A 19,726-nucleotide genomic window follows, 5' to 3' on the forward strand; every position below is an offset into this window, starting at 1 on the left:
CCATTTCATCTAAGTTTTAAAATTTACTGGTATAAACTCATTCTTATTTTGTTAATGTGCATAGGATCAGTACTGGCATTGAATAATGTCATATCTTTTTTATTTGATAAGTCTTATCAGGGATTTATCAATTTTACTAGTCTCTTGAAAAGAGCACATTTTATTTTACTACACTTCTGTACAGTATTTTGTTTTCTTTTATTAATATTTCTCTGAACTTTTTATTTCACTCCATTTACTTTCTTTAGATTTAATGCTATCCTTCCTTTTGTTAACTTGAGATGAATGCTAATTTTCCACACTTCTTCTCTCCCAGTATATGCCTGTAAGGTTATAAATTTTCCTCAAAGCATGGCTTTAGATGGATCCCTCAAGTTTTTATTCAAGTTTAAATCATTTTGTTTTTAAGCACTGATTTTTCAAAATATGGTATAAAGATAAACTAAATTACAACTTAATTTGTTCATGTAAATTGCTTTCAAAATACATCGCAGCTAAGATGTGTATTAGATTTTACATGCATTTAGAAGAAACCACACAGAAGCATTTGCTTTTTCAATAAACTTGGCCAGTTCATACCTCTTTTGATCAGTCCACCACAGTCATGTGAGGTAAGAATTATCTGGATATTCTTTTTTTTTTTTTAATATATTTTATTAATTTTTTACAGAGAGAAAGGGAGAGGGATAGAGAGTTGGAAACATCGATGAGAGAGAAACATCGGTCAGCTGCCTCCTACACACCCACTACTGGGGATGTGCCTGCAACCAAGGTACATGCCCTTGACCGGAATCGAACCTGGGACCCTTCAGTTCGCAGGCCAACGCTCTATCCACTGAGCCAAACCGGTTAGGGCTATCTGGATATTCTTAAAAAATTTTTTAAAAAATGTTTTTATTGATTTCAGAGAGGAAGGGAGAGGGGGGGAGAGAGAGAAACATCAGTGATGAGAGACAATCATTGATCAGGTGCCTCCTACAGGCCCCACTCTGGGGATTGAGCCCCAAACCTGGGCATATGCCCTAACTGGGAATCAAACCATGACCTCCTGGTTCATAGGTTGACACTCAACCTATCTTCATATTTTGAAAAATCAGTGCTCAACCATTAACCACACCACTGAACCATTCTGGGTGATATTCATCTTCTCTGCTTTTAGGGCAACTTGGGACATGAAGCCAAATGTCTGATTAAAATTTCTGAAGGAGAATTCTTTGTAGAAGGCATCTCTCTCACTTAATTCCAAGCATCCCGCTGCTTTACGATCAAGTATAACATGGTCACTCTCCTATGCTGTCAACCAGTGAGCATCTGTGCACACGGTTAAAGTTCTGGGCTCCAGTCAGCACAGGGCTACTTGCCGAGCACTGCCTGCCCTCGAGTTCTAATATGTACTAGTTTTTATTTTCATTCAGTTCAAAATTGTTTCAAATTTTCTTTGTGATTTGTTATTTGAACCATGGGTTATTATATATATTTAAATCTCCTAAAATGTGGGGGTCTCTAGTAATTTTTATTTTATTTTTAAAAAATATCTTTTTATTGATTTCAGAGAGAAAGGAAGGGAGAGAGAGAGAGAGAAACATCAATATGAGAATCAATGATTGGCTGCCTACTGGGGATTGAGCCCGCAACCTGGGCATGTGCCCTTGACCAAAATCGAACCAGGGACCCTTCAGTCTGCAGGCTGACACTCTAACCACTGAGCCAATCCGGCTAGGGCCTAGGTATCTTTTTTGTTATTGATTAATATCATTATGATTTTAATCTTTTGACACCTGAAATTTGCTTTTAGCCCATTAGACGGTCAGTTTACAAAACTGTTCATGTGGTTTGAAAAAAGAGTGTATTCAGCATTTGTTAGATGTGGTGTTTTTTATATGTCTATTAGGTTGTTCTAATTTCTACAACCTTCCTAATTTTGTTGTCTTCTTATTACATCAATTACTGTTAAATTCTCCCATTATCATTTGGATATTTCTAATTGTATTTTTTTAAAAATATATATTTTTATTGATTTCAGAGAGGAAGGGAGAGGGAGAGAGAGACAGAAACATCAATAATAAGAGAGAATCATTGGTCAACTGCCCCCTGCAAGCCCCCTCCTGTTGATTGAGTCCACAACCCGGGCATGTGCCCTGATTGGGAATCAAGGACCTCCTGGTTCATAGGTTGATGCTCAACCACTGAGTCATGCTGGCTGGGAAAATTGTATTTCTTTTAATTTTTGCTTTATATATTATGAAGCCATGTTATTAATTTCATACAAACTTAAAATTTATTTTTGTTTTAGAGTCTATTTCATGTAATCCTAATCTACCTGCAACAGCTTTTCTTTGGGTAGTGTTTGATTGATACATTTATTCTTCTTTTATTTGCCAACTTTCTGTATCATTATGCTTTAAATCTGTCTCTTATTAAACATCATAAAGTTTTTTCTTTTAAAGCCCCGGCTGGGTAGCTCAGTTGGTTAGAGCATCATCCCGATACCACAAGGTTGTGGGTTTGATCCCCCTCAGGTCACATGTAAGAATCAACCAATCAATGCATAAATAAGTGGAACAACAAACTGCTGTTTCTCTCTCTCTCTAAAACCAATAAATAAAAAATTTAAATCCTACCGGACAATCTTTTATCCATTTATATTTAATAGATATATTTATCATATTTTTTCTATTTGTTCTACTGCTATATATACCTTTCCCTCCTTTCTTGCCTTCTTCTGGGTTATTTTTTAAATATATTTTTATTGATTTCAAAGAGGAAGGGAGAGGGAGGGAGAGATAGAAACATCAATGATGAGAGAGAATCATTGATTGGCTGCCTCCTGCTCGCACCCTACTGGGGATCGAGCCTGCAACCCCGGGTATGTACCCTTGACTGTAACCGAACCTGAGACCCTTCAGTCCGCAGGCTGATGCTCTATCCACTGAGCCAAACAAGCTAGGGCTGGGTTATTTTTTATCATTGTATTTTTATTTTACTTTTTTAATTTACTGATTTTAGAGAAAGAAGAAGACCAAGAGAGAGATACAATGTTAACACACTTTTCCCTTCTTCCCAGATGATCTATAATAATAAAAGTATAATATGCTAATTAGACTGGATGTCCCTCCAGACAAAGCTGGGGCTGTAGCCACGGGATCGAGGCAGCCGCCCTCGGCTCTGAGGGAGGGATCAAGACAGTTGCTGCGGCTGCGAAGGCCTACTCTTGCACGAATTTCGTGTATCGGGCCTCTAGTATATATGTATGTATATATGTATATATATATGTATATATGTACATGTACATATATACATATATATATCATTCACAAACTTTACCAATATTTATTCCACTGCCAACTATTATTGTTACCTATTTTAATTCTATCTTTTAAATCCAATAAAACATTATTATTATTGTTTAGTAAAGTCTATAGTCCTTTGATTTACCCACATATTTTCTATTTTTACTCTTTATTCCAGAATCTCAAAGCTTCCATCTGGTATTTTTCTTCTGCTCAAATAATATTCGTTAGAATTTCATTTAGTGTGGGTCTCCTGGTAATTTTTATAGTAAATGTTTTAATGGAAGAATATCTGAAAATGTTTATTTCCTCTTCATTCTTTTTTTAAATATATTTTTATTGATTTCAGAGAGGAAGGGAGGAGAGATAGAAACATCAATGATGAGAGAGAATCATTAATCAGCTGCCTCCTGCACGCCCCCTACTGGGGATCGAGCCCACAACCCAGACATGTGCCTCTGGCTGGAATCAAACCTGGGACCCTTCAGTCCACAGACTGACGCTCTATCCACTGAGCCAAACCAGCTAGGGCTCCTCTTCATTCTTGAAGGATATTTCTACTAGATGTAGAATCCTAAGTTACCAATTATTCTATTTCAGTACTTTGAATATGTTATTACATTGTTTCCTGCTTCTATTGTCAGCTTAATTGTTCTCTTTTACAAGTAATCTTTTTGCTGGCTGCCTAAACATTTTTTCATTCATCTGAAGCACTTTTACTATGATGTGCAGCCTAGGTGTTGTTTTCTTTATATTCATTTTGCTTTGTTTTAATTTTTACTTGGCTGCACTTTTTGCTCAAGAACTGGTTTCCTTATAGTCGTCTTCTATCCCACAGGTAAAAGTACTCACAAGCTTTGCGCTATCTGCTCTGCACCTTCCACATGGAATCTGAAGCATAAGTATGTGCAGGACTCTCCTCTGTATGCTCTAAGTAAGCTAGGCTTTCTCCACTCTACAGAGTTTATCATAATAGTTGAATCACCTTAGCACAGAGCTTGGAGAGACTGAGACAGCCAGAGGTTTGTGCTCAGGTGCCACCATCCTTCCTGAATCTTCTGGATTCTCAGATAAGTTAGGACCTTACCTTTAAAATCAAATCTCCCTGTGCCTTGGCCAGTGTGGCTCAGTTGGAGCAACATCCCATACACCAAAAGGTTGTGGGTTTGATTCCCAGTCAGGGCACATATGTAAGTTTCAGGTTTAATCCTCTGTTGGGGCACTTACTGGAGGCAACCAATCGATGTGTCGTGATGTTTCTCTCTCTGAGACCAATATAAACAAACAAACAAATAAAAAATAAAATCAAACTTCCCACAACACACTAGGAAAAAAATACTTGGCTACACATGCAACAAAACTACTATATTAAGATCCCTCATAGGCCAAGAAGAAGAAAAACAAGCAAATATTCACATAATTCAGTAGAAAAATGGGGAAAAGGTATGAACTGATAATTCACAAGAGAGGTAAACATGGTCAATAAACAGAAGAAAAAAAGTTCATTAGTCATGATAAAAATACAAATTAAAATTTAAAAAACACCAGACTATAAAAAGTATAATGAACAGTATTGAGGAAAGCCCTGTGAACTATGTGTCACACAGGAAATGTGAACTGGTACATCCCCTCTAGAGGTTATCTGTATACGATTTAAAATTTTAAGTACTAATTGACACAGATACTAAATTTCTAGAAATTTATCCTATGGAAATATTTAAGAAAATGTTATTGTTCATATCCTAATATTGCTTTCTTTCCTTTCATACCACAGATCAACATCTGACATATTTATTGTTTGTCTTCCCTCCACTAGAATATAAGTTTATTGAAAGCAAGGATCTAAACAGTACTTGACACAAACCAAGCATGTAACAAATGTTGGTTGTTGACAGAATGTGCAACATTCTGTAAGGTCTATCTGTAAGAGTTCAAAATTATGGGCTTAAAAAATATCCAATATCCAACAGCAGGGGATTGGTTAAAACAAAGAATTGACATTGACAACTATGTAACCATTAAAAATTGATTTATAAAAAAAGTAAATGTCATGATACTATCACATGACCTCATTTCTGTTAAAAAGGAAAAAGAGAAGTAGACAAAAATATATGCACAGATAAAAGCTAACACAGTATATACAACCAAGATGTTATCAGTGGAAATGAGATGATAAGATTACAGGTGACTTTTTTTCTTTATTTGTGGCTTCCTATATTCTTCAGTTTCTTATATTGAATACAAATCTTTTTTAATAAGAAAAAAATTATTCAAAACAAATTCAAACCAAAACCAAAATTTCATTTCTAGTTCAAATGAGGAAAAGGCAAGTTTACCTTCAACTTCATCATCGGAACTCAACTCATCATCAGAGCATATGTTGAGAATGTTAACCAGCATCTCTGTGACTATAAGATAAAGCAAAATAGCCCTGATTTTAGGAACAATAAATTCATTTAAAAAAACCCCAAATTTAAATAATTAATAAGATACTTTTCCAAAATGATGTGGATATCTAAATAAACATACTTGTCAAACATAAATAAAAATGACTTGTCATTAGGCTGTTAAGAGTTAGCTACAGAGTAGCATTATACGTAAACCTCCTGGTTTATATATAATTTGGGGAGATTACTTGTTCCAGTAAAAGTCTGGAGTCTTTGAAGATTCTATTGCATAATTACATGACTTCATTAGACTACTATCCAGAGCCATTTCCTTCACTGATATGCACATGACAAGACTTCCTCCCATTTTGCAAAGAAGTTAAGCCACCAGGCCAGGCCTATATCCAACAGGCTTATTTATATTTGCATAGTTTTTTTTGTATAGGTGCACAAATAAAGTTCTAAGGGCAATATTTCCTATTTAAATCTCTTTTATCACTGAAGAAATCACTTGAAGGAATGGTATAATGACATGTTATTTTAACATCTTGATCACAGTAGGACAGCTACATTAAGTGGATATGTATAAAAAGAAAAGCATAATCAACTAGAATTGTAATTTAAAAACCAATTACGTGTCATTTTAAAATCTTTATTAAAAAACAAAGAAAATTAGAAAGCATTTTGATAACTTTTAAAAAACATTTCTGAGCCATCAGGGGCTCATGCAAATATAAAAGTATGCTAAGATAACTGATAGTCCAGATGCTTTAGTTCTCTTACCTTTTTCCCCAACAAAAGGCAAAGACCACGTGAAAACATCCATAAAGTTTGGAAGCCAGTAGGGGTGTGGAGAACAGTTAAACTGCCTGATATTCATGACATTGTTTTCATATTTTAACACAGCAGCTAAAAAGGTAAAAAGCAAGAAAATCTGGCACAGAGGAACATGACATGGCAACTAGTATGCATTGTACAGTTGTGCATTTACTACACAGAATTCAATAACTTATTTTCCATTTGTAAATTTAGAACTTAGTATTTAAGGGCAGATGGAAAATCTTAAAGCACTTTATGTATAGTTCATTCTTTTTTTTTTAATGGCTATGCTTATTTTTATTATTATTATTTTTTGTAAATACTCACCCAAGGATATTTTTCCTTTGATCTTTAGAAAGAGTGTAAGGGAGGGGGAGAAAGAGAGAGAGAGAGAAACACCAAGACCAAGGCCGGGGATTAACCAAAGCCAGGGATAGAGCCTGGTACGAGCCCTTGACAGGACTCTTCACTATCCACAGGCCAACACTATCCACTGAGTCAAACTCGCTAGGGCTATATAGTTCATTCTTTTAAGAATAATCCCAAGGAACAAAGTTACATGAAGAGCTCATATTTTATTTATTTATTTATTTATTTATTTTTAAAATATTTTTTATTGATTTTTTTACAGAGAGGAAGGGAGAGGGATAGAGAGTTAGAAACATCAATGAGTGAGAAAGATCGATCAGCTGCCTCCTGCACACCCCCTACTGGGGATGTGCCCACAACCAAGTTACATGCCCTTGACCGGAATCAAACCGGGGACCCTTCAGTCCCCAGGCCGATGCTCTATCCACTGAGCCAAACCGGTTAGGGCTTGAGCTCATATTTTAAAAGTACAAAAGAAACTAAGCTCTGAAACTTCAGAGTCACTGCACAGTAACTACCTATAGAAATCTCAGGTTCCACCTGAGAAAAATTTGCCATAATTTCATAATGTCCCTTTACTAGAGGCCCAGTGCATGAAAATTCGTGCACTTAGGGGAGTGGGGATCCCTCAGCCCGGCCTGTGCCTTCTCGCAGTCTAGGACCCCTCGGGGGATGTCCACCTGCCAGCTTAGGCCCGCTCCCCAGGGGATCGGGCCTAAGCTGGCAGTCAGACATCCCTCTGGCAGCTCAGTAGCCCTCGGGGGATGTCTGACTGAGGCTTAGGCCCACTCACCTAAGCTGCAGTCGGACATCCTTAGCATGTCTGACTGCTGGACATCCCTCTCGCAATCCAGGACCGCTGGCTCCTAACCGCTCTCCCCTGCTGACCTGATCGCCCCTAACCGCTCTGCCTGCCTGCCTGATCGCCCCTAACCGCTCTCCCCTGCCAGCCTGATTGCCCCTAACCGCTCTCCCCTACTAGCCTGATCTCCCCACTCTCCCCTGTCGGCCTGATCACCCCTAACTGCTTTGCCTGACTGCCTGATCACCCCTAACTGCCTCTGCCTCGCCCCCCACCACTGTGGCTTTGTCCGGAAGGACATCTGGAAGATGTCCGGTCTATCCGGTCTAATTAGCATATTACCCTTTTATTAATATAGAGATAGATATTCAAAGTAGATACAACTGCAACTTTCCTTTGAGGGCAAACAGTTCTCACTAAATGGACACAGCCTGTTTTGCTTGCCATTAGCCAGAGCCAAAGATTTTATAAATTCTCTGGGAGTTTATAAACATAGCAGAATAATTTACAAGGTTCAAAAGTAGATTCAATAATCTCTACATACAATATAGTGGATAAAAAGTGCCCATCTTTCCTATATAAGTCAGTATATTGCTAGACTCTGTAAGTGTTTAATATTAACCAGCTCATAAATTTGTACATATACTTTGGTATCAAACTAATTTTTTTATATTTGAAAAGTTTTAATATCCAATTCCTTCATCTTCATCAGCAATGTAATGTCGTTTGTATTATTCTTACTGTGATCATAAATAGAATAGGGTATAACAGCTCTCTAGAAACGACAGATATACGTCATCTCCTGGTTCCTGTTTCTTTCCTTATATAGAATAGCCAAGTGTTCTCAAATTTACGTTACTGAATGTCTAAAATGTACACCGTAGATTATAAAGAAAAATACATGAACATAGAATCTCTAGCTCTTAAAAACCTAACACTGACTACAATGTACATGTTCCATTATTTTCATGTATATGTATTTTATTTAGATTACATGAATATACAATTACTCAATAATTGCCTCAGTCTACACAGGAAAAGGGGTGGGAGGTAGGTCTCAACAGTGGATAATTAAAATTAGACCTTAAAAACTGATGTAGGGTATGTTTCCAATGGACACAAAAAATAGAAATAGAAATCTTTAAAAATCATGACTTAAGGGTCTTTCATATAACCAGTGGAGCTAAGAAATACCTATGGATACCAATTAAGTCTAAAGAATATTCAAGAAAGAAACACCACAGTAGAAGAAAGAATAGTTGCCTTTTTCAAGAAAAGAGGCACTTGTACGGGGAGTAACTGAGTGTCACCACAGGTTATTTCAGGTGCCACATTTTCTGCCTTTTACCTAAAAAAATGCTTAAGAAACAACCAAGGGAAATAAGATTGTTTCAAGATAAGATTACCGATTATATCAAAGTGGACAGAAAACTCAGGTAGAATGAATTGTGACTTTAAAAGTTTACTAAAGTAATAACCAAGAACAGAACAAGATTAGAATGAAGCAAAAAGTGAGCTGGCAGTTAGTAGTGATTGCTGCTTTAGGTGGCATGTTTCAGCTTACCACATGATAAACCCATTGGGCAATCAATGTTCTTAATAGTAAGGTAAAAAAAAAAGGAGTGAGAAGGTAAAGTCTTCACAAATATGAAGACCAGAACCACTAAGTGTCCTTGAGGAAGTTTAACAACACGAGCAGTGCATACCATTCATAAGGGAAGAGACAAGAACAAAACCAAACTGCTATATGTTGGAATTATTAGGGGGGGAGGGGGAAGAATTAAAAATGGAATTAGGGAGAAGCAAGACACAGTAGGACACCTAAAACCCAGAAAAGAATGATAAGAAGTAAAAATAAAACAAGGCTGGGAAAGAACTTAAGTCTAAAAAATTGCTTTTTAAAAATGGACAGCAAGTCATTGAAGGATATACTGATAGATGATTGATCCAAATCCAATTTCAATGAGATGTGCCATTTCATAGTTTATTTTTAAATAGAGTAAATGGTAAATATATTGTGGACCTCTTTTAAAGTTCTCTCTCCAACTGCATATACAAAATATGACTATAAAGTAATGAGACTTAAGAAACCACCAACTACAAACACACAGACCTTATATATCAGGTGAGTGTGGTCCTTTGATGTAATCACACCAGACACAATAACAGTAAAATGCTATAGTATTATAGCAATTTACAGTCTGATGATTTTAATTTCATTTTTATTATTCCAACCTATCTTCAACAACCCTATTTGACAGGTATTTTAAAGATAAACTGAGGCTCAGGGAAGTGTTGTTCAGTGTGAAGTAAACTTAAATGCAAAGTGAAGTTATCTTTGTTAACTGTGAATTTAAAATGAAGCAGGACTAGCCTAGAACTTCTGACTCCTAGCTTAGTGCCTCTTTCAACACACTTTGCTGCCTTACGGTATTTTTAATTCAAAGATGCTGCCATTACTCAAAACGTTTTTGAAACTCCTTTTTGGGAATTGCCTCCAGAGCCATTTTATAAGCAACACAAAGAAAACCAGTCTCATTACCTTATAATCATACCTTGTTTCTGACCCCAAATGGTATCGACTAACTTGAACACTCACCTTACTCATCAGTCTGCACTCCGAATGACTTTTGGCTGTTCCAAAAATCAAATCCACCCTCAAAGGACGAAGATTTCCCATCATTGTGGATATTATCAAAAGAATGTGTCGCAGACGCTGAAGGCAATGCCAAAAGAGGAGTTCCAAAAATGTTTGAACAATGGCAGCATTGTTGGAATAAGTGTATAGCCTCCCCAGGCAACTACTTTCAAGGGACAATACTCACTTGAATATATACATTCTGGCATGTTTGTTTAAAAGTTATATTATTTTATAGTCATACTTTATAAACAACAAAATAGTTACAGAGGCATGAAGTTTTTAGGTGAACAGCCCTGATACAAAACTTAGGAACTATGATTCATAAAAGTTAAATAAAATTAAAAAGACTTTAAAAGGATAAAGTTTCAGAAGTAGAATTTCTGTGCTGAAAGGCATGTGGATGGCTAATCCTCTTTTTCTATATGGGAAACTGAAGTTTAGAGAGATTATGTGACTTACCTAAAGTGGCACTACTTATTTATTTATTTATTTGTTTGTTTATTTATTTATTTATTATTTCTTTTTTACAAGAATGTTCACAGTTTTTTTATGAAAATGTAGAATCAACCCAATGGTTAAAGAAATCAAATTTTGCATTACAATTAAAATGACAGAATAGAGCTCCACATCTACATGGAAGATCTAAAATATAGTGTTGGTTTTTTAAAAAGTGTCTTTATTTATTTTATTTTATTTTTAAAATATATTTTATTGATTTTTTACAGAGAGGAAGGGAGATTTTTTTTTTCCTGGGACCTTTCAGTCCGCAGGCCGACGCTCTATCCACTGAGCCAAACCGGTTTCGGCGGAAGGGAGATTTTTTACAGAGAGTTAGAAACATCGCTGAGAGAGAAACATCGATCAGCTGCCTCCTGCACATCTCCTACGAGGGATGTGCCCGCAACCCAGGTACATGCCCTTGACCGGAATCGAACCTGGGACCTTTCAGTCCGCAGGCCGACGCTCTATCCACTGAGCCAAACCGGTTTCGGCGGAAGGGAGATTTTTTACAGAGAGTTAGAAACATCGCTGAGAGAGAAACATCGATCAGCTGCCTCCTGCACACTCCCTACTGGGGATGTGCCCGCAACCAAGGTACCTGCCCTTGACCAGAATCGAACCTGGGACCTTTCAGTCCACAGGCTGATGCTCTATCCAATGAGCCAAACCGGTTAGGGCTGTCTTTATCTTTTAGAGATACATATGACAATTTTTACAGATGAAATTGCATATCTGTTTTGCCTTGTAGTAATTCAGAGGAGTGAGAGGACATGGGAACGGGTTTTAATGAAGTACATGAAGCCATAACTGGTCATTGTTGAAGCTGGGATATGGATACATGGGGGTTCATTACATGTATACATTTGAGGGCAAAACAGTATGAAAAGAAAGCAAGCTGAAGGATGATATATTCAAAGTTATAGAGTACTTACATAATTTAAAAGCACACAAAACCCTACTTTATATTGCATAGTGATACATATATATGTGTGTGTGTGGTAAAAAGAAATTCATGGGAATGATAAACATCAACCTCAGGAGAGAGAAATGGGATGTGAGATTTATGCAAAGAATTTCAACTGGTTTTGTTATATTTTATTTCTTTAAAAAATTGGAAGCAATTAACACAAAATGTGCAGAGTTAACAAAGGTGGATTGTTGTTAGCTGTTGGTTATGTAATTTATTTTCTGAATCCTTTTCTGAGTGCTTGACATATTTGTTTAAAATAAAATTTTTGGCTACTTACAAAAGATCAACATGCATACTATTTATTATATTAGTTTCTGGAAAGGCTTGGACTAAAGTTAAGATTTTTTTTTCACTTTGGTATAGTATTCATTCTACCTATACCATTCTTCAACCAGAGCAAAGGCAGCTTAATAATACACAAACATTAAAACACTAAATGGTAGTATTTTATTGAGATAATGTTATAAATAAATTAAATTCACTGAAACCAATAATTAATGCTGACGGTTCTAACCTGAACCTGGAATGATTTATTCTTCTTATATTTTGATTCAGTAGCATAAATCACACCTGTTATGATCGGTATTTATACTCTCAAACACTTCAATAAAGGCCCAGAAATCAGAATTTAGGCTCTTGCTTGGCTTAAGAGATGGAAACCAAGCAAGAGCCTAAATTCTAAGTTTCTTGCCTTTATTTCAATTAAAACCTTTTCCTTATTTAAAATTTATACATATTAAAAAAACGCATACACATATATATGTTAAAATAGAGCTCACATTTACTCACAAATTCAAACTCAAATATCGCTGGACTCCTTTACCTTTATTGTTATAGACATCTAGGTAATTGGGGGCAGAGAAAATTGTAATGAGTGATGGAAAGCCTGTTGTTTGGCTCTTCCTGTACATTCGATACCTGGAAGAGAGATGACAGCCCATCTGTCCTGATATTAAAGGCAAAAACTCTGCATTGATATTTGGTACAGTTTTAATATAACCTACCCAGCATCTTGGGCTTCATGGGCTCTGATTATTGATAACAAATTATTATTCCGCAAAAAGTCACAAACTGCAGGGTAACTGAAAAAGAAAATTAGAAAACATAAATCCAGAATTAAAACAACTGATTTTTAATAGGAAGGGAATAACTTAGAATGATACGAGTTGATTGTATTTTGAAATTAAGGTCTTACATACCACTGAACTTTTATTAATAGCTTAGCAATCATAATTCTGTTTTTCTATTTCACTAATATACCTCATTCTAGATCAGTGGTTCTCAATCTTCCTAATGCCTCGACCCTTTAATACAGTTCCTCATGTTGTGGTGACCCCCAATTTCATTGTTACAAATTGAACATAATTAAAGCATAGTGATCAATCACAAAAACAATATGTAATTATATATGTGTTTTCCGATGGTCTTAGGCGACCCCTGTGAAAGGGTCGTTTGACCCCCAAAGGGGTCTTGACCCACAGGTTGAGAACTGCTGTTCTAGATCAAATATGCAGATACAGTAATAGACAACCCTAGGTCAGAAACAGCTCCCCTCTTTTAATTTTTTTGTCTTACCCCATGACAATAACACACCAAAACTTTTCTTGCTATTTTGATATGTTAAAAAGTAGCATGGTTGTGTGTGTGTGTGTGTGTGTGTGTGTGTGTATTTGTAGGTGCTAAAAACTGAACACTCAATTTTCAAATTGTCAAACTGTTAGAAAAGCTAAAGAACCTACTTATAGCTTCACAGGTAATATCAACACTAAGATAATATAATGCAATAATATTTTAGATGTAAATGCAAATATTACATCCAACCTTATTCTAATTAAAGAATATTTGTCATTCTCAATGACAAATACCTGACAAGAAGAACTAGAAAATACAAAACTATCCTGGAATAATCCAACTGTTAATTACTTAGTTTATGTTTAAATCTTTGTTTTCTTATTGTGCTAATTAGAAAAAATTAACTTTTGAAAGAAGTTGTACATTCACACGGTATAAAATTGAAAGATAAAAAAGGGGATGGTGATCTCCTCTCTACTCCCTACTTCCTTTCAGCTGCCCTGGAAGAGAGAAGCAACCCATGTCCCTGGCTTCCTTGGGTGCACTTTCACAGACACTCTATGCAACTTCAAGCAATTACCCCCACACACATGGACATCACACCCACCCCAACTTCAAGAAATATTATCAGATGGTAAGCAGAGCGCTGCATGTATCTTTTTTTCACTTTAGTGATTATTCTATACCAGTTTACAAAGGGCTGTTTTCTTTTTTCATTTTTTTTTAAATTTATTTTTATTGATTTCAGAGAGGAAAGGAGAGGGAGAAAGAGAGATAGAAACATCAACCATGAACAAAAAGAAAAAAAAAGAAACATCAACAATGAGAGAGAATTACTGAGCACTGATCAGCTGCCTCCTGCACGACCCCACTGGGGATCGAGCCTGCAACCCTGACATATGCCCTTGACCGAAATCGAACCCAGAACTCAGTCCACAGACCAATGCTCCATCCACTAAGCCAAACCGGCCAGGGCTCTTTTTTCATTTTTAAAAAAAAGCTTCACTGTATTGTTTGGTACATTCCATTGTCTGGATGTACTACAATTTATTTAACTAGTTTCCTACTGAACATTCAGGTTGTTTTAAATCTTTTATCATAAAAAATGAGTAATGAATAACCTTATTACAGGCATTTTACACATTTGCAAGTACAGTGATTCTTCTTATTCTTCTTGCCTATGTTCTGTAAAGTTGCTGCAAAAACTGAATTAGTGAATACTGCTCCCAGGGGAAATACAGAATCAGGGTCCTGTGAGCCTCTGCTCCCAACATTTTCATCAACTGATCAAACTGTTTTATGTGTGTTTCTGAGTAAAGACGCCTTATTTAATATATACTGTTGATTCATGAGCATGGAACTTATAGCCAACAACACCATAATTCATGCCTGAACCAAGCTTAGAGCACACAGGTCTTTTCTCTGTAAGGCACATCACAGCCTTCTGGCACTTAGCAACACTAGACAGCACTTGGGCACTGTGCTTGGAGCTGCTTTTAAACAGCAAAATAACCAATCAAAAACGTGAAAAATGTTAAATACTAGACAAACAGAATACCTGCTTACAGCTACGAGAGCTGAAACAGAAGGCAGAGCAACTCCTAATAATTCTAACCTCAGCGGGAACACAGGTGGGGTGACAGATTTTTCATCACTCTGCACGCACCCATGTCTGCGAATGACTATGAAAGTGCTATGAGTATTGATTTTGGGGTTACAAATAAATCATAGCAAGTAGGAAAATTTGCAAATTAGAATTTGTGAATAATAAAGATCAACTATACTAGTACAATCACAGGATTATGATTTTGAAGTAGAACTTCCAGATCAAAGGCCATGGGCATTTATAATTGAGAGATATTGCCAAGTTGACCTCCATAGAAATTGTAGTGATTTCTATTGTATTAATAATACAGAAGTATTTTAAGCAATGTAAAGAAAAGTAAAATTTAAATGATTTCATATTAGTCACTGGTACAGTTGGCGGAAAGAATGTTAAAACTATGGTAAAATTGAGGCTTCTTATTTTTAAAAAATATATTTTTATTGATTTCAGAGAGGAAGGGAGAGGGAGAGACAGATAGAAACATCAATGATGAGAGACAATCATTGATCGGCTGCCTCCTACATGCCTCACACTGGGGATCAAGCCCACAACCCGGGCATGTGCCCTTGACCAGAATAGAACCTGGGACCCTTCAGTCTGCAAGGCCGATGCTCTATCCACTGAGCCAAACCAGCTGGGCATGGCTTCTTACTTTTTTTATGTAGATTCCATTTAATTAGTGTATCATCTTAGGCAATTAACAGATTTTTAGAGGACTATATACATGTATTATTTGTCATAATAAAATATTGCAATAAAAAAAATTTAGATTTCAACCCAGCTGTCATGGCTCAGTGGCTGAGCGCTGACCTATGAATCAGGGGTCACATTTCCATTCCCAGTCAGGGCACATACTTGGGTTGTGGGCTTCATCCCTGGTGGGGTGGGTGCAGGAGGCAGCTGATCAATGATTCTCTCTCATCATGTTTCTATCTTTCTCTCCCTCTCCTTTCCTCTCTGAAATCAATATATATAAATTTAGACTTCAAATTTTCCTATATTTCTCTATTATTTTGTTTATTTTTGTTAATCCTCACCTGAGAATATTTTTCCATTGATTTTTTTTTTATAGAGAGAGTGGAACTGAGGGGAGAAGAGAGAGAAACATCGATGTGAGACACATCAATTGGTTGCAACCCGACCCATGATTGAGCCTGCAACCGAGGTACATGCCCTTGACCAGAATCGAATCGAACCCACAACCCTTCAGTCCGCAGGCCGACACTCTATCCACTGAGCCAAACCAACTAGGGCTATATCTCCCTATTTTTGAGTGGCAACACACAATGAGAGCTTACATATGAGATTTAAGATAACAGCCAACTTCCAGGAATGTCCTGAGTTCACAATGTTCTGTTCTTTTTATATCTTTGCCTATACCAGTAGTTCCAAAAGCTGGAGAGCTTTTTAAAAAAATAAGAGGACTCCCGAATCAAAATGTCTGGGGGAAGAGCCAAGGAGTCTTCATTTTAAAAAAAGTTTATAGATGATGTTTGGCAACAAATTACCTAGATCATTTAGAGTCAGACAACAACATTAAAGTACTGCTCAATCAGGTCTGGTATATTACACTTATCAGGGCATTAAACCTACTAACTATAATCAAAAAAAGAAACAAACAAGAATCGTCTGCCTTCTATTAATCAAAAATTTAAACAGAAGTCCCTATGCTACATGAATTCAATATATAAAATACTTAAAATAATTTGATTAAACATATTGCCATTTCCTTTCCCAACTTGGTAACTCTGAGGATCAGCTTACCTGTAAAAATAAGAGCACCCCCGGACAGTGTTGTGGGTATAGTGCTCCAAGGTCCTTTCGCTGCCGTAGTCTTCTAAGGGATCAGACCAAAGCAGGTCACACACTGGCCCAAAGGCTGGAGGTTCTTTAAACCTGTCTAACTGGAAGACAAGCAAAAGCCAAAAAAAGAAAAATCATGAAAGCAAAAGAGCTTTTGAAAATTGGTATGGGTGAAAAAACACAAAAATCCTTCCATCCATATAGGAGAGAAGGCAACAAGCCCCTAAAGGATTTTCCTGCAAGAAAACGAACATTTAACAAATTTAGATACACAATTTCTATCATTTTTTATAATACAGGATCAGGCAAAAGTAGGTTTGTATGAAAAATGATATAATAATTAATAAATAATAATACAAGAATAAATTATTTCATGTACTCACAACTGTAAACCTACTTTTTAATTTTATTCATTGCTTCATTTAAAAATAATTTATTTTTCAATTATAGTTGACATACAATATTATATTAGTTTCAGGTATTTAACATAGTGGTTAGACATTTATATAATTTACAAAGTAATCATTCCAATAAATCTAATATCCATCTGACACCATATATAGTTATCACAATATTATTGACTTATACTGTACTTTACATTCCTATGACTATTTTGCAACAACCAATTTGTACCTCTTAATCCCTCCCCCTTTTTCACACGTCCCCAAATCGCTCCTTTCATTTGGTGATCATCAAAATTTCTCTGTATCTATGAGTTTGTTTCTGTTTTGTTTATTCATGCGTGTTTTTTCAGATTCCACATATAAGTGAAATGATATTTGCCTTTCTCTGTGTGACTTATTTCACTTAGCATAATTCTCTTGAGGTCCATCTATGTTGTTGCAGATGGCAAGATTTCATTCTTGTTTTAAAAAATGTTTTTATTGATTTTTTTATGAGAGAGAGGAAGAGAGAGAGAGAGAAACATCGATGAAAGAGAAATGTCATCGATGGGCTGCCTCCTGCACACCTCCTACTGGGGTTTAAGCCCACAACCCGGGCATGTGCCCCAATCAGGAATCCAACTGGTGACCTCTTGTGTTCATGGGTCAATGCTCAACCACTAAGCAACACCAGCCGGGTGGACACAAGATTTCATTCTTTGTGGCTGAGTAATATTCCATTGTATATATGTACCACTTCTTTATCCATTCATCTATTGATGGACACTTAGCTGTAATTTAATGCGGTTGTGAGAGGAGGTAGGTAAGGTGCTTACCTATCCCCTATAAACCTACTTTTGCCTACTCTGTATTTTTTTTGATAGATTTTTATTGATTTCAGAGAGGAAGTGAGAGGGAGTAAGGTGCTTACCTATCCCCAAAAACCTACTTTTGCCTACTCTGTATTTTTTTTGATATTTTATTGATTTCAGAGAGGAAGGGAGAGGGAGAGAGAGATAGAAACATCAACGATGAGAATCATTGATTGGCTGCCTCCTGCATGCCTCCTATTGGGGACCAAGCCCGCAACCCAGGCATGTGCCCTTGACTGGAATCGAATCCAGGACCCTTCAGTCCGCAGGCCAATGCTCTATCCACTAAGCCAAACCAGCTAGGGCCCACCCTATATTTTCTAAATAAATATATTTGTTATCTATCCATTTTGTAGAAAAGAACCACTTACGTGCGAATGCTAATCTTACAAGTAGTATGCACTTATTTAATTGGAAAGGAAAAACAAACCACGATAGAGATATACTATTATTTAGAAAGACTGTGAGAAGTTCATTTCAACTGCCTAGATGAGCCAATGTTACCATGAGAGCAGGAAGGGTTTTACAATGATTCTATTCATTGTTTATCTCATTCCAATAGAGATTTCTTTATTTTAAAGCATGCTAGTTTTATTTTGTGAAGAGTTTTCATCCTATGCAATGGAGGCATTTCAATATAAGTTACTTATGTCTTTAGTCATTGCTGCTGTTGTTAAAAGCATAAAAACAAAAACAAACAAAAAACCCCAAAAGAAATAACTAGAATGGCTGAGTGCGAAGAACAGAATTTCTACTAAGTGAAATTGATTAATACAATCAATTCAGAACTATTAAATGCTGGTTATTTAAAAAACAATGAAGTAGCAAAAAAGGCAGTGCAGTAGACACGTCTCTTACCCTGAGGAAAGGTAACCAGTTTTATAAACAGAAACATCTTTAATTGTAGTACTTATATGAGAGAGGTGAAAAATAAGAAGGTAGAGGAGAGATGATGGTAATGTAGAACAATATAAGTGAAAAAAAGACTGGTCATCTTTTTTCAATTATGAAGATACAAAATCCTGGAAATAATCACACGTCAGGAAGTGCAATACTTAAACTCTTCATCTAAAAATGTCAGTCAATGAATTTCAGAGCTGGAAGTCTTCAGACCTTCCATTCTGACTTCCTCATTTCAGAGAAGAAACTGTGACTATGAGGTTACGTGATTTGGTCAAGCTTACATGATAAATGGCAGGATAGGGATTAGAACCCTGGTTCTCTTCCTTATGCACTGCTACAAAATTTAAAGTTTCAGGAATATACTAAGAAATGTTATGTTTTTAGTTGGTAAAAGCACAGATTTAATTTAAAATTACAGAAAATTTCTGGAAGATATATAGCAAAATGTCAACCGGAGTTCTCTTTCAATAATTAAATCACAGGTGATTTCCATTTGGTTACTTCTGATGATTTGTATTTAAAAATATTCAGCAATACACATATTAGTTGACTGCAATAAAAATCAAGATTTAAAAAAATATCTATACTAATAAAAGGGTAATATGCTAATTAGACTGGACATCTTCCAGACAAAGCCACGGTGGCAGGGGCCAAGGCAGAGGCAGTTAGGGGCAATCAGGCCAGCAGGGGGGAGCAGTTAGGAGGTGATCAGGCTGGCAGGAGAGGGCAGTTAGGGGGCAATCAGGTCAGCAGGCAGAGGTGGTTAGGGGTGATCAGGCAGGCGAGCGGTTAGGAGCCAGAGGTCCCG

At 36.4% G+C, this 19,726-nt stretch overlaps 1 protein-coding gene across 4 annotated transcripts in view; it reads right to left on the bottom strand.

The window, feature by feature from the left end:
* The window catches only part of PPP3CC (protein phosphatase 3, catalytic subunit, gamma isozyme), a 73,342-nt gene that overhangs the window by 19,908 nt on the left and 33,708 nt on the right, over positions 1–19,726 (bottom strand). For all 4 annotated transcript variants that reach the window (XM_014538307.1, XM_014538306.1, XM_014538305.1 and 1 more), the window contains exons 5-9: positions 16,722–16,861; positions 12,784–12,861; positions 12,603–12,697; positions 6,461–6,586; positions 5,627–5,698 (exon numbers count right to left, since the gene is read on the bottom strand). In XM_014538307.1, the coding sequence (XP_014393793.1) occupies positions 5,627–5,698; positions 6,461–6,586; positions 12,603–12,697; positions 12,784–12,861; positions 16,722–16,861 (511 nt within the window). The remainder of the gene's footprint in view (positions 1–5,626; positions 5,699–6,460; positions 6,587–12,602; positions 12,698–12,783; positions 12,862–16,721; positions 16,862–19,726) is intronic.

Source organism: Myotis brandtii, unplaced genomic scaffold (assembly GCF_000412655.1).
Source record: "Myotis brandtii unplaced genomic scaffold, ASM41265v1 scaffold19, whole genome shotgun sequence".
NCBI lineage: Eukaryota > Metazoa > Chordata > Mammalia > Chiroptera > Vespertilionidae > Myotis > Myotis brandtii.